The sequence below is a fragment of the Myotis brandtii genome, unplaced genomic scaffold (genome assembly GCF_000412655.1).
Source record: "Myotis brandtii unplaced genomic scaffold, ASM41265v1 scaffold83, whole genome shotgun sequence".
Taxonomy (NCBI): Eukaryota; Metazoa; Chordata; class Mammalia; order Chiroptera; family Vespertilionidae; genus Myotis; species Myotis brandtii.
The window spans coordinates 3,514,141-3,530,289 of record NW_005371371.1 but is presented as its reverse complement, the minus strand read 5'-3'; the positions used below and the strand labels follow the sequence as shown (position 1 = coordinate 3,530,289).

The 16,149-nt window shown below is 39.1% G+C and overlaps 1 protein-coding gene across 1 annotated transcript in view; it reads left to right on the top strand.

Annotated features, from left to right (window-relative positions):
* The window catches only part of MYO16 (myosin XVI), a 449,416-nt gene that overhangs the window by 206,859 nt on the left and 226,408 nt on the right, over nt 1–16,149 (top strand). The window contains exons 17-20 of the mRNA XM_005884469.2: nt 3,367–3,478; nt 7,237–7,354; nt 8,128–8,199; nt 10,848–10,989. Of these exons, the coding sequence (XP_005884531.1) occupies nt 3,367–3,478; nt 7,237–7,354; nt 8,128–8,199; nt 10,848–10,989 (444 nt within the window). The remainder of the gene's footprint in view (nt 1–3,366; nt 3,479–7,236; nt 7,355–8,127; nt 8,200–10,847; nt 10,990–16,149) is intronic.

Here is a 16,149-nt window from a genome sequence, read left to right as displayed (position 1 = left end):
AATTGTGGGACCATTAATTAATAGGTGACAAAGTTGGAAACTCAGATAAAATACTTGCACAGATTTATTTAGGGTGGTTTTCAACCACTGTGTTGAGATTAGTGGGAAAATATCAAGGAGTTATAGTTGGTCTGTAACCCACAACCACAACCATTCCTATTTTTAAGTGTTAAAAATGCCTGGAAATGCCATGCTAAATACTGCACATGTGATTGTCAACTTTCAAGTGATTCACATCAGGGAAAATTAGTCAAGAAGTGAGAACTATGATCTTTTCCTTCTATCTATTACTTTTATCTAAGAAAACAGGAAAGCATATTATATAGATTAAAACATTTTTCATTATTGAAAGCATTTGTTAAAATTTCTCAAAATGTCTCTCACTTCATTCGGCTTAGTTATTAGTGTGATTAAGAGCTTTGTTGCACAGAACACTTTGACTAAGAGCTCCCCACATATGCAAAATATTTTCTTTCCAAGAAATACTCATATCCTGCATATACATTGCATGCTGAGTACAGAAAGCATACCATGCACAATATCTTATTTCATCCTCATAAAAGCATCATGAACTAAACATGAAGAATTTTTAAATTTTATTTTTTATCCATTTTCTTCATTTTAAAAATAATAAAAGGTTTAAAATGTCATCAGAAAGGGTCAAAAGGGACTCAACTCTGAGTCTTCAGATTCTTAGTTGTAATATTTTAATAGGCATATTCTTCAAGTAGTTTTCTGTCCTTGTATGTGGTTTTGCTATTAAATGATGTCAAAGGGAAATGAGTACTTTTAATTTCCAAAAAACAAACTTTTAATTTTTTATACTAACCTCATTTTAAGCTAGTTTTGCTGATAACTAAAAATGATATTTCTAGTGAAATCATCCCAGATACTGTTGAAGAGTGGGAGAAATTTAAAAGTTTTGTAGAAGACACTGAGTTCTATATTTTTGACAATTTTCATGCCAACAAATGTTCTGGCTACAGAGGAGAAGGAGCAATTTCAAAGCATCATTCCTGCCATCAGGCAAAATGCCCTCTAAAAGTCTCTATTTTGATTGAATTCCTCCTGGACTATTACATAATTAACAGCCATGTCTACAACTACCAAGATTAATTTCACATTGCTGCTTCTACCCAGAATTTAACTGAAGTAAAAACTGTTACGAGAATAAGGAGAATTGAGAGTGGTTGTAATTTCTTGCTATTAAGACCTTCATTAGGAAAACTGAAGCCACGAAACAGTGGCTCCTCTACTCCCCTGAGATGCCACCACCATTGGGCCCCTGATTTCTCACCTTTCTCAGTGGGAAACTCACCCTCCACTGTAGTCCTGATTCAAACCCCTCTCCCTTTCTCAGCAACTTCCTTCTCTTCACCACACCTCCCCCAACAACTCCCTTTCTCTTAGTTTTTTATCCCATCTTTATGTGTTTCTGTCTCAGCATATAAGTATTCTGATCTCTCCCACTCCATACCCCAGAGACTGGACCGTTTTATCTCTGTCCTTCACAGCCATGATTGATAAAAAGAAGTCCGCACAGACCCCACTTCCACACCACAGCCTGCAGTCCGTGCCCTCCCCACACCACCAACTGTTTCCTTTGACTACGGTTTATTTTCTGTCCATGTCAGTCAATCTTCAAAATATGTGCTCCCTTTGTTGTGATGACTGATTACGTTTAATTTCTCTACTCCCTTCCTGAACACTCAAGTCTTTCTTCACCCCTAAAATTTTAGCATCTCCAGTTCATTCACTCCATGTTTTTTTTTTTTTTTGCATGGTGATGATTTCCAGATTTTATTCTCGAATCTTTTCTGAGTTTCAGGTCCCTATGGCCAATTGTTTCTTTGAACTCCACTTGAACTTTAATAAGAAGTTCCAAGTCAACAGGACTAACATAAAATATAAGACTTTCTCTGTCAAGAAACTTCCTCTTCCCCTTGAGAACACCCTTTGGTTGAATGAGTCCACAGTCCACTCTTTTCCCCAGATAGGAACTTGAAAGGCACCATTGACACATCTCCTTTCTCTCCCCCCTGTATCCAATCTGCCCCCTCATCCTGCAAATTCAGCCTCCTGGATGCCTCTCTATATCTTCTTCTTTTCTTCACCACTGGTGGCCTCTCACTGGATCACCTAGCACTCTTAGTTGCCTTATCTCTTTCCAGGTAATCTTTCACGGGATACCAGAATGTTCTATCTGAAACGACAATCTGCTCTTGTCATTTCTTTGTTTCACGACCATTAGCACTACCAATTACCTCCAAGACATAGTTGAAACTCTTCTGCAAGGCATAGGAAACTCTGGCTATGTCCCCAACCTCATCCATCTCTGCTCCTGTCACCAGTGTTCGGCAAACTGCGGCTCTCAAGCCACATGCGGCTCTTTGGCCCCTTGAGTGTGGCTCTTCCACAAAATACTGACTTCTGTGCGTGCCCGCACGTGGTATTTTGTGGAAGAACCACACTCAAGGGGCCAAAGAGCCGCATGTGGCTCGCGAGCCGCAGTTTGCTGACCACTGCCATAGACTCCAATTTTGCTGATCTTCCCAAGTTTCCCATATACATCACGCACACTCAATCCTGTGTTCCTTTGTGTGTGTTGCTAATTTTTAATGAACGTCCTTAAGCATTTGTTTGGCAGATTCTTATTGAAGTGTCAGTTCTTGAAACCAAAGCTTCTTTCTCTCCTACAACCATTCCTCCTCATGTTCTTCTAGGTTTGGTTCCCTCCTGGGCCACTTACTAACCCCTCCCATTCATCTCTATTGTTCTAGTTCCATATTGTGTTGTAGCTACCTCTTCTCTTGCTTTTGACCTGGATACATATTTTTGTTTTGGCTGTTGAGCTTCCAGGGGTGAGCTCTTTATCTTTGTATCCTCAGCTGGCTAGCATTGTATATTTGGCAGGTGATTCTTATGTGTTTGTTGAATGAAAGGAATAAATCAATGACATAACTAACCACTTCATAATTAAAAGATACCGACAAGAAGAAATAATAAGTTACTTTAAATTAACACTCTTTAATAAACATATTAATGACACCGCCTATGATAGGACCCACTAAATTTCTGTGTGAAATACATAAAACACCGTGACCTTCTCTTTTCAGAAGGAAGGGTGCAGCTAAGGTGAGAACAGAGTAAAACAGTGTAAATATGTTCTGATACAACAAGAACCATTTTTGTTTCCTTCCTGAAACATCATGTGCTATTATGTATCCGAGCCTTATAAACACATGGGTGCGCAATGTCCAGGCGATTTGCATTATTCTGGAGGCCAACTATGGCCGCAGTGACTTGTCACCACTGCAGCTTGACCAGGAGCCAAGCTATAATGCTGTGTGCTCTTTATCTTCACAGGTATTTGAACCAGACCTTGAGAGACGATGTATCAACAGCAGAGCATTCCCTGAACAGGGAGAGGTTTGCTGTTTTGAAACAAGCCTTGAATGTAGTTGGCTTCAGTAACTTGGTGAGTTATAAATATTTCACTGAGAAAACAACCTTGCACTAATTTATTAAAGTTAATCTTTCAAAAACTTCTACCGAGTCCCTATCACATTCCGGATGTGGTTGCACACGCTGGTGAGTCAGCAGAGAATGAACCCCAATCTGATCTCTGCCCCTGGAGTGTACATTCTAGTGGGGAGATAGACATACCCAAGGTGGTCAGGTCACAGGTACTGTGAAGACCAATAGGGAGTGACAAGAGGAGGGGCTGCTACCTCCCAGAGGGTGGCCAAGGAGCCCTTCTCCCAAATGAGCCCTGTGAGCCACACAGATGAAAAGAACTTTACATTGACCCACATAAGAGAAAATCGGCGGAGCTGAAGGAACTGTTTATTGGTGAGACTCACTGTATTACAATATCTTCCTGAATAATATAAAGCTTTTTCACCCCTTTTAATTGAATTTATTGTGGTGAGGCTGGTTAACAAAATCATACATGTTAGGTGCACATCATCTGTACACTGTATTGAGTGTTCACCACCCCAAGTCAAATTTTCATTTATCACTATTTATGCCCCCTAAACCCTTCTCCACCTCCCCCTACCCCATCCCTTGAGCAGTCAACACATTGTTGTCCTTTTTTTATTTTAAAGAATTACCAAATACATGTAAGCATTATGAAACTGAGAAATATAATTTAACATGTATAAATTTCTAGGATCATATAAATGTCCTGGATCTGTGTTGTACAGTATGGTAGCCATGGTCACCTGTGGGTACTGGACACTTGGAATGTGGCTAATGAGAGTGAGGGAATGGATTTTTAATTTTTCATTGTTTTAATTAATTTAAATTGAAATGGTATTGTGTGGTGAATGGTTACTGAATTGTATGACACAGGTCTAGTGAATAAGAAGTATGAAGTGATGTAAGCCTTGTGACTTCTCAGAATTCCCCCAAATCTCTTTCCCTTACACATTTTCTGTTTCCCCTTATTGAATATGGTGTTCTCTTAAATTATGGCCAGTTTCTCATTAACAATTGATATGAGATTGCATGGGTAACATGGGTACGCCAGTAGCCTAGGAACCCAAATTTAGTCATAGATTTTTAAAAGTTATTTTTCTTTTCCTTAAACCACTAACTTAATTACTTTGGGTATTTGTCTGTTTTTCTCTTGCCCACATGGATAAGGCTAATGGGGTGGTGAATGGGTAGGAAGGGGTGGGAAGGAGTGGGAAGGTGCCGAAAAGGTAGGGGAAAGAGATGGGGACTCACCCTAAATGAATTAGCTCTGGGCTCTTTGCTTCACTCCACCCTTACCCCATTAGTGATTGGAATTCTGGGAAGGGCAATCATATGGCAAATTTTTGTTGTTGTTGTTCTCTGATTATCCAATCTATGTGTTTGTCTTTTACTAACTCCTACCCCCTTGCACTTTCCTATCTTTCCACTTGCTGCTGTTGAATTTTTTGTCATTCCCCCCTTCATGCCTGAAATGTCTGCTGTCTTATAGGAAACTGGGATGTAGAGGTGGGTGAGGAACCATTCTGCCAGAGTACAGGTGCTTGGAAACAGGGCTTTAAAAATCCATGATTGATCCTTAAAGGCAAGACAAGCAAAATATACCTCCCACCTAGATAGCGAATAGAGAATCCAACAACCTTCTTGGTAAAAGAAATGTGGGCATTTTAACAAAAGACAAACCCTTCATCTTGACCCTTTGGGGAGACTGGGATGATGACAATGGAGTCTACTTCATAGGGATTCATCATGTCCAATTCGATTGGAAGGAAGGTATTTCTAGGCGGGCGAGGGCCTTGAATCAAGGCCTTGTAAGTGATTGTGGTCTTGGGAGGTCTGTTCACAAAGGCACCTCCATCACCGCCAGCCTAGCCCACCAGCAAGGAGGCGGGCGAGTGTTGCCTCCTGGTGCTCAAGGTGCCCCCTACTGGCAGAGCAGTTTATTTGTGTCCCTGTCATAGTATTTATTGCACCTTAATTCATGTTAAGACTAGCTTTCATACTTCTGCTCTCCACCACTAAACTGTAAGATTCTTGCAGGCAGAGCAAAGCCTTCCTGTGGGTGTGTCCAGAAGTGCCTATCTCACGGCGGGGCTAGAACATTTAACGAGTTACTGGGTTTATTAAAAGGTCAAGGGAGCCCAGCCAGTATGGCTCAATGGTTGAGCAACAACCCATGAACCAAGAGGTCATGAGTCCGATTCCCGATCAGGGCACATGCCTATGTTGCAGGCTCAGTCCCCAGTAAGGGGCGTGCAGGAGGCAGCTGATCGATGTTTCTGTCTATTCCTCTCCCTTCCTTTCTCTCTAAAATCAATAAAAAAAACAACTCATAAAAAAAGGTGGGGGGAGTTGTCAGGTAGTGTAAGAGGTAAAGTGTTATTTAAACAAGCATAAATTAATTAAATTTGAAACACTCCTTTATGATTTGGGAGTTACCAAAAAACACTTTTAAGTCGTGCCGAAATCATAGAGGGCTAACCTGAAAATGACTCGGCCATCCTTGTTGCCAATGCCCTCATTTTAAAGATGATCAAACAATGTCTTCTGATGAACGTAGAGGTTCTGGAGAAATTCATGAAGTCCCATGGAGTATATTGTTTCAACTATATATTTATAAAGAAAATAAGAGTAGTTCCTAGTAAAACTTCCACAGGCAGGAGCTTTTTATTTCCAAATTGCAGGTTAGGAAAATAAGTAAAACTTTAAAAGGTTATGACACTTGCCCTTTATGGAACTTGACCAATTTTACTATTGATACCATCACACTAAGTACATATTATTCCAGAAAAGCATGTTCTAGCTTACAGCATTTTACTGACTTTTCATTCTTACCACAAAATGACTGTCCAAGACCAAATTTAAGGTATTTTTTTATGCAGCGTTCCAGATTCTCAGATATTTTCTCTCAGCAAACATCCTTTTACTTCCTTCTACCTTCTGCTCAGAGATAGCTCTTGCCAAATTCATTTTTTTCTGAGTTTTCCTTAAAATACCTTTAAAAAGCAATTAGCATTTTATTTGTCTAGGCAGTTGTTTTCATCATGCCACCCTTAATTTTCTAGGAGAAGTAAAAAAATTCTTTAATCACAATAACAGTTTATCTCATGAGAGAGAGAACTAGAAGGTGGACACCATGGCCCACGTTCCCTAGCGAAGCAGCCACAGCGGCTGGGAGGTCTGATTAGCCTCCGTGCACAGTTCCAGGCCAGCCCTGGGAGGATGTGTGAACCTGACCTTCCCAGGGACGTCCAGCCAGTCAGACCACCACGACACAATGATTCAGTTTTCATTCTGATACTTTTGTGGCAACGTAACGCAGGTCAGAACATCACCTCCTCACTCTCTTTTGTTTAAGGAACAGAAACATTGATTTACAGGAAATGTGCATTGAACTATGAGATTTTAATTTTGAATTAGAGATTCGAACATTCGAGATCTGAAAAATCACAAGGCTACTAATATCAAAAACATTTTTTTAAAAATTTATTTTTAACTTTAAGACAGTCAGACATAATTTAGGTATTTTTGTGGAGAAGTATTCATTATCATTAGATCCTTATATTTCTCTGTAAGTCCTAGTGAAAATACTGAAATGCATTATGCAATAATTTCATTGCTTATCTAGAATAGGAGCAGTTGACCACAGTAACATCATTTTTTAAACCTACTTAGGGTTTTAAAGGGTTTTACTCTTTAAGTCTATTTTCTTTTAAGCAACCCTGTTTTTTTTTTCTCTATTTATAAAATGCACAGGAGGTGGAGAATCTGCTTGTGATTCTAGCAGCAATATTACACGTTGGAGACATTCGGTTCACGTCTCTGACTGAGGAGGACTCTGCATTTGTTTCCGACCTCCAGCTCCTAGAACAAGGTCAGTGGAACAGACATAATACGTGTGCAGTTTTGCAGACGTGCCAGTAGATGGAGACACAGTACAGAAAAGCCTAGTGGAATAAACACTAGAGCAGAATTCAGTGAGAATGGTGAGGGGAAAAACAACCCTGTAACTTTGTTCTTTTTTATAAATGGCTACGGGAATGAATAACAAGATGTACATTTATGTTCTCCTGCTGCCCACCACGTTAACAGGTTGATTCTTCTGCACATACTTGGGTTTATTTATATTCTAACTATTCTCCACCCTCCACCCCCGCCACCCAGTATATTTTGGGGGCATGTTATTAGCTAAACATTTTAAACCTAATATAATTGCTTTCCTGCAAAGATCTTGCCAAAAATCTCTCTCCTTTGAAGTTGCCTGTTAGTCACTCCCAGTTTTTTAGTTGTTTTTTTTTCCCCTCTAAAATACCTTAAAACCACAGATTGTCAGTGAACAGCATATCTTCACCTCATATCAAAGTCCTTTAATTAGGAATTGGGAGAAAACCGCCATATCTATTTGTGAGGGAAAGGAGAGAAAAAACCAGTTGTGACTTAATGCAGGAGTCCATTAACACTCATCAACACTTTGATTACTTACAGGCTGTTTCTTTAGTTGAATTTGACAAGTTGGTTGTTTCGTTTTCTTTAATACACACATTTTCTAATGGGTCTGTGTAAGGCTTATAAATCATAACCATCAAGTACAATGTTCTCTCTCTAAAAAAATACTAACTTTAGTTTTCCACACTGCTTTAATTGTAGTGGCTGGGATGTTACAAGTCTCAGCAGATGAACTGGTGTCTGCTCTAACAACTGATATTCAATATTTTAAAGGTACGTTTTTCCAATACTCTGGCTTTCACCTTGGTGCATCCCTGGCCTTCTTTGAAATATAAAAAATAAATGCAAACTTACCTTTTCCCACTCAGTGAAACGATTTCTGTGAATTGAATGCCAAATGGGAAAAGCATTGCAAACCTGTTTGGTCACTTGATCTCACTATATATCCTAAACTCTCAGAGCTTTTGAGAGACCATTTTGACTAATTGGTCACCCTTTCTAGCCGCTCAGTCATTTTAGACAAATCATCAACCCAAGAGCATTGATTTAATGAAAACATTGGGTCCCTGTGTGTATGTGGTGCCATACTGTCCTCTTCAATGAAGAGCATCCTTTTCCCTTCATGTCGACATTTATAATAAATAGCTACCATTTATTGGGCACTTACAACAAGAATTGTAACAACCGCTATAAATGTGGGGATTTTTTTAAACTAGCCTCCCAAAATGTGGGGATTTTTAAAAATTCTGACAGGTTTCTAAGAGGTGGGCATTTTCATTTCCATAACTAAGATTTCAAAGAGGTTAAAGAACTTTGTAATCATTAAGAAATGGCATTTTTGGAATTAGAATCTAATGTTACCCAATTCCCAGAATATGTCTCTATGCTGTAAGCATCTCTAGTCAAGGGGCCAGGGGAGTGGCTTTCCCCCATCCTCTTCAGTTATTCACTATAAATCATTGCCTTTCCAACCTTCCTCTGTATTGGAATTCTGGGGACTCACCATCCACCTGATCTTTTTACTCTAAAGCACCCTTCTTCTTACCTCTGTTCCTATTGGACCTACTTGCAGGTATTTAGGTATGTGACTTAGAAATTTCTGCCTCACATCTAGAGTTCCCTTCCATGTTTCTGAACTCTGTGAATCTGCCCGTTATCCACTCAGTTGTCCAAAAGTCATTCTTTTTTTTTTAAATAAACTTTATTAATTCTTTACAGAGAGGAAGGGAGAGGGATAGAGAGCCAGAAACATCGATGAGAGAGAAATATCGATCAGCTGCCTCCTGCACACCCCCCACTTGGGATGTGCCCGCAACCAAGGTACATGCCCCTGACCGGAATCGAACCCGGGACCCTTCAGTCAGCAGGCCAACGCTCCATCCACCGAGCCAAACCGGTCAGGGCCAAAAGTCATTCTTGATACCTCTTCCTCCTCCTTCTCCACTGAGTAGATCAGACACACTCCAGCTCTACTCCATAAACAGCTGTCTTTCTTACTGCCTTCCCTTCATTTCTATCACCATTTCCTTAATTTATCATTCCCTCCCCAGATTTTGGCAGGAACAGTCTCCTTCATCTTTTATCTTTTCCTCATCTCGTGTTGCCTTCTTTTCACACTGCTTTCAGGTATAAGCTTTCTGCAAACATGATTTCATCCATGGGAACAGTCTTTGAAAGATTTCCCAACATCTTTAGAGTTTAGCTTGTCACTTTAGGACAGCACAAGAGGTCCTTTATTACTTGGGCCGTACCCAACTTCCATGCTTCGTTTTTAGTCATTTTCCCACTGCTGTTCTTGCATCCATCCACACTAAGTTTCTTGAAGTTATCCAAATGCGTTGGTTTTTTTTTCTCCTGACTTCTTAATGAAAAATTGAACCCTCCATTAATATCTATAATTTAATATATGCAGGTTCCTCTGCTTACACTTGCCCTCATCTCCTTACACACCTACCAGGTGGGTGTCGAATTAGAGCCCGTAATCAGGCTGACTCTAGAGACCCCAATTCTATAATATCATAGATGGCGCACTGCTTTCACTGCTGTTATGTGTTGTTCCATCCCCATGGCCTTGAACGTATAGCAGCTCCCTGACTCTCAATTATCTGCTGTTGTTTTGTTTGTTTGTTTGCTTATTTCAACCAGTCTCTGAAGCAGTTCTGTTCCCTTGTGTGCATTTCTGTGATTAATAGTTTAACCCTCATTTCACATGGTCTTCATCCTGCCATTTATCTCCCTGCTCAGCCTGAGTTGCAATGCTTAGCCAGGTTGGCCAAGGCTACAAAGTTTGAATATGACGTTCCCATTTCCTCTCCACTCTCTAGCATAAATGCTGTCATAGGTTCAATTCCAAAACATCCTCACTTTTTTTTTTCTTCTCGAGTCTGTTCTCTTCTAAAAATCTTATTATTCAAGGTTTCAACTGCCATCTCTTTGAGAATGACACAGAAATTTCTCCCTTAAGGCCCAATCTAGTTCCCACATTCCAGACCCACATTTTGGTTAGTTGGATCATTTCTTTAAAAATATTTAAAATATGACTAATTTTCCAGATGGCCAGGTTTCCAAATGCCTTGGGGATGATTCAGTATCCAAACCAGTGAGCTGTTAGCAGGAAACTTGTTAAGAGGGGCCCTTCAAAGAGTTGGTTCCCTAAGAGAACGGAAATTAACAGTCTGCAAAAGGTCAAAAGCTATGGTCAACAATTGTAACAAATAAGATGCAATATATACGACACATGTAAGGGAAACATTTTATGTAATAATTGACAGAGACCGCATTTATTAGAATCTTGGTATATTTTTCAACATCTTCTGGGGCTTGGGGGTGGGTGAGGGATGAATAGGATATGCACAGTTTTGCTTGCTTTTCAACGAGAGAAACCCTCGTTCTTAGGCCCCTTCTCCTCTCCACTATCCCAGGGGATATGATCACACGGCGGCATACTATAGAGATGGCGGAATTTTACCGGGATCTCCTGGCCAAGTCCTTGTACAGTCGTTTGTTTAGCTTCTTGGTGAATAGCATGAATTCTTGCCTCCACAGTCAAGATGAGCCTAGCAGGTAAGATTGATGGATGCTGGTTGCTGGTGTCATAGATAACTTAAAAAGTCTCACCTCTTAAAGATGCTTTACAATCCAGTGTGACCCATAAATTAAACTATTCTTAAAACATTTTATTTTAACAAGTTGAAGGATTTTATTGACTATTTACAAAGATTTAATCCTCCCTCCTCCCACCCCACACACATTGATGAATTAATCAAATCATCTCTCATGTATAGAGATACACATACATTCTCTCTGGACTGAAGGCATATAGTGTCTTTGGAGCACCAATAAGTATAAAGGTGTTTAAATTTAGGAGGAAGACAGCTCAAGAATATCTAAAGCAGTTAAGTTTGTTGAGGAACCCATGTCTGTCTCGGAACCAATTTGGTGTTGCATTTCAGATCAGCAATTCTTCCTGTTTTCTTCACATATTTTGTGGATTATTTGATGAAGGGTCTCTATGGTAATCATTTCACGCATAGCCTTAATCATCTTTAAGTAGAAGCTATTCAGGACTATTTGATTATCTAAAAATTATAGATCTCCATGGCATCTTGTCAATGGAAAACTTTGTTAATATTCTTGTCAGTAATAATGACCTTGAGCAGATCATGGAAAGCAAAATTTCATCCAGAAGACTTTACACATTCTTATCCTATATAATAAAGAGCTAATATGCTAATTAGACTGAACAGCAGAACAAACATCCAGACTACCTTCCAGATGAAGCTGGGGCTGCGAGGGCTGAGCCTCTTGCACGGATTTTGTGCATCGGGCCTCTATCTTTGAATAAAACCTTTTGAAAATTTCTTAGTTGTCTATATACACTCCTTTACCAAATTCCTGAAAATTGCTGCCTTTAGAGGTTTCTTGGAAAACATTATAACTAACATGTATTGATGGGAAAGTTCCTAAATAAATATAGTCATCTCAGAATATTTCAAGGACAAAGGGATGCTGAAATTCTCATTATAATGTATAATGATCATTCCCACTGTAATGATCAGCAGATTAAATATGCAGTCTGTGATTTAAGGGCAAATATAGTATTATTTATATTTTAGCAGACATACCTTAGTATTTGGTATAGTGAGGTTTTTTTATTTTGTTATTGCTTATTGTCCAGATAATTTTGATTTTCCTTTAAGTATCAAGATTACTTACAGAATGATATTAATATGCTAAGTGTACCAAATGAATCTTGCATAACATTATTGGCAGCTCTGCTGAAGTTGACCTTGAAAAAATAATATATAAATCCAGCTGCACATAGAAACTTTTAGAAAATTTCCACTTGACATTTAAATCTTAGAGAGTCTTAAATTTATATAATTGGAAACACGTGTAGTCTAGATTTTTGACTATACACACACAGAGAAAAAATATATAAACATAAACCTTGGAAAACACATTCTTTCCCTTTGAGTGGGAATATTATCATTGTATCAATATGTAAATTTATGATATTAGTTTTATCGTTTAAAATTATTTACTAAGCAAATGAGCAAGGACAGGAATTAGTGGGAAATTATAAATGAATTAATGTAGTGTAAGTTTAACTTCTAAGATACAGTATTCTCATTTGAGTCATAACTCCCATTCTTTCTTCCCTATTTCTCCCATTGGTCACCCAAATTTAAATCCTGAAAAAATGCAAAGGAAGGTTATGTTTGCAGTATTTCTAATTCATTGAAATTCAAGGAAAGTTTAAATTTTTGCAGATTTACAGACCCATTTCCAAAGTCATAGAAAGGTCTCGAAATGTGGATAAACTTGGAATAGGTTTTTATAGTTTATGAATCTCCAATTTTGTGGAAATTTTATAATGTCAAAAAAGATTATATAACATAAATAAATATATATCCCTATGGTTAAAGTTGGCAAGCTCCCTTGATGTTGAAGGGAAGTATTTTTTCTCATTCTGTCTATTTTTGTAAATTTTGCAAGCAAAAATAAATAGAAATAAAATATAAAGGGAATAAAGTAATAAAGGGAAAACAAGTGGAATTACAGCAGATGAAATGTATGATCTTGGAAAGCTGGATTCATTTCCTGGATTACAGCAAAATAGGTACAATATTAACAATATTATATATGTTAAAAGACTCTACTTCCTCTAACTAGATTTCAAATGGGGTTGCTTCTAAATGAAAATCATGGGGTATAATGCGGACGCTGACAACTAGTTAATTAGGACGAGCAGAAGTGTTTGCCATGTTTGCCTGGCCAAAGCTGAGTCAGCGAGATTAATGTGAGGACATACACCAGCCCGTTGCTGCCTGGGTCCTGAGTTCAGTGCAGGCTGCCTGCACCAAATGCTGCAGCTGGAGACCAACCGGCTGGCAGCTTTTATTTTATTTATTTATTTTTAAAATATAGTTTTATTGATTTCAGAGAGGAAGGGAGAGGAAGAGAGAGATAGAAACATCAATGATGAGAGAGAATCATTGATTGGCTGCCTCCTGTACGCCCCCAACTGGGGATCAAGCCCGCAACCCAGGCCTGTGCCCTTGAAGGGAATCGAACCTGGGACCCTTCAGTCAGCAGTCTGACACTCTATCCACTGACCCAAACCAGCTAGGGCTGGCTGGCAGCTTTTATTCAAGGTCCACACCTAGTGGTCAGGGCATTTCAAAATAGAAGCACGCTGACACTTGATTTAACTTACTTGAAACTTATTATCTAAGCAGATAAAAGGGAATAATGCTAACAACAACAATAAAATACCTTCTATTTGTTTAAAACTACTTAATAATTAAAAGGTGATTTTAAATATCAAATAATTTCTAGAGAAAATGAATGAGTGGTTCACTTTGATCTGACTTTTCTAGAGTTATTTGGCCTCCACTCCCCTGTGAGTGGTCAGTGACACACATTGACACACAGTGTAGGTATAAACAGTCACATGTTCAAACCACATGGAGATCCACATAGATTCCTACATCCTCATATGTGGAAAATTGGCAACCACTAAGGACATCGGCGGCACTGACCTTCTCTCCCATTCTTCACTGGCCAGATTTTCCTCCATAAATAAAAGGATGTATGTGTTGTCTCGTCCCTGCCCAGGGACATGGCCCTTCTCCCCAAAGAGACGCCTTCCCTCCCATGCTTCCCGCATTGCAGTCAGACCAATGCTGCGGTCCCCTCATTCTCAGGAATCTTGACTTTGACAGCCAGGGTCTCTTTTCCTCATTAGGTAAGCTTATTGATCAGGAAATAGTATCCTGCGGCTTTAAGATTCCCCTGCTTCTCAGGTGACCTCATCTCTGGTCTGACCTGAGGACACAAGCAGATATAATGTAAAAACGGCAGGATTGTCAACTCCTTTATTTCTGTCAAAGCATCTTTCTAAGTAGGTTCCTTTCAGGGTCTAACCTCAGTGTCTTAGAATAGTAGCACTTTAAATATGAAGTGCCCCGCTGGTGTTGCTCAGTGGTTGAGGGTCGACCTATGAACCAGGAGGTCATGGTTTAATTCCCGGTCAGGGAACATGCCCAAGTTGGGTTTCGAGCTCCATCTCCAGTGTGGGACATGCAAAAGGCAGCCGATCAATGATTCTCTATCATTGATACTTCTATCTCTTTCTCCGTGTGGGGCATGCAAAAGGCAGCCGATCAATGATTCTCTATCATCACTGATATTTCTATCTCTTTCTCCATCTCCCTGCCTCTCTGAAATCAATAAAAAATATATTTAAAAACTGAACTTTGTGGCATAGATAAGATTCTGAATAAATGTCCTTAATACTTCTATTGTAACATGGTTTATTTTGCCTATTATGATAAAAGTTCTTTTTCATTTGGTAATTATGGTTGCTTGTTTTTAATATAACATTTAAAATGGAAAGTCTTGCTCTTAAGCATTTGTTATTCTTAATAAAATCATAAACTTGTTGTAAAAGATAGGGAAACATGGACAGTATTGTGTTGGCCACAAGAAGAGTGTTTTATTGTGTCAACATTATAAACAGAATTGCTTGAAATTTTTTAAACATGTAGTTGCATTATTACTTATTTTGATATAACCACTTATTAAACAAGTGTGATTTTCACTGTAATGAAAACACGTTCTTCTTTTGCCTTGCCTTCTTTCAAAATAATCTCAATGAGGATAATATTTTTCTGACCCTGGGAGAAAACATGGGTAGGTCCCAATACTTTTCTGCTCATTTTTAAATAATTCACAGTCCCACGAATCTTTTAAGTCCCCAAATATCCAGTATTTGAACAGAAATTAATAGCGTCCAAAGGTGAGAGTTCTCTCTCTCTCCCTGGTGAAGGCCTGTGGTGGCAGCTGACTGCCTCCAGGAAGGGAGTGAGGAAGGCTTCTGCACCTCAGCTTGCAGGCTGTGCCTTAGGCTCTCCCAGGAAATGGGGGGCAGGAACAAGGGCATGAGGGGTGTCTTAGCTTCCAGATATTTGAGGCTTTCTGGTGAGAAAGATAGTTATCCCTAACCCCTTCTCTCGGCTTCTTCATAGATTCCTAGTGCTGGACCGCTCCTCCTAAAGTCCGCAAGAAATGAGAAGTGCATTCATTCCTACCCTACCTACTCCCACTGTCACCCATTCTTCAGGGCAGTCCACCAGGCATAAGTGCACACCACGGAGGGGTTGCTTCCCTGCACCTTCCCAGGTGTGCATCTTGGGCAGGATTTCTCTGGATTGGCAGGGAATTGGGAATGAGACAGTGCCTTGAGGAGTTGTGGATAGTTCAAAGGCTCACTTTTTATAATGGCTAAACCAAAGCTGTGCACTAAACAGCATTTAGGTTTTATAAAGGATATCATCCCTGTGATTCTGAAATGAGATAAGTGGTTGGAGAGTCTTATTAAAGTGTAATGAATACCTTACATTTTTTTTAAAAAAAGTGGTAAGTATTTTTTGTGAGTTCTAAAATTGGACCAGTTTCATAATATAACACCCGTCCCTGATATTGAATTATCAAAGTTAAATTAAATTTTATTTTTCCTGAATTGACATCTTCATCAGAGTTCTAGTACAAACTTTACTAGAGTCTTGGGCAGGCAGAGGGCTTCTAGAAAGTTGGAGAGTTCTGTAAATGTGTTCAGACACTGAAAACTACAGTTCAATCAGTTTATTCTTGTCATGAGTTCTGAATACAATGGTTTATATTTATGGGGACACGTGAGAAATATAACCTGTGGAACAT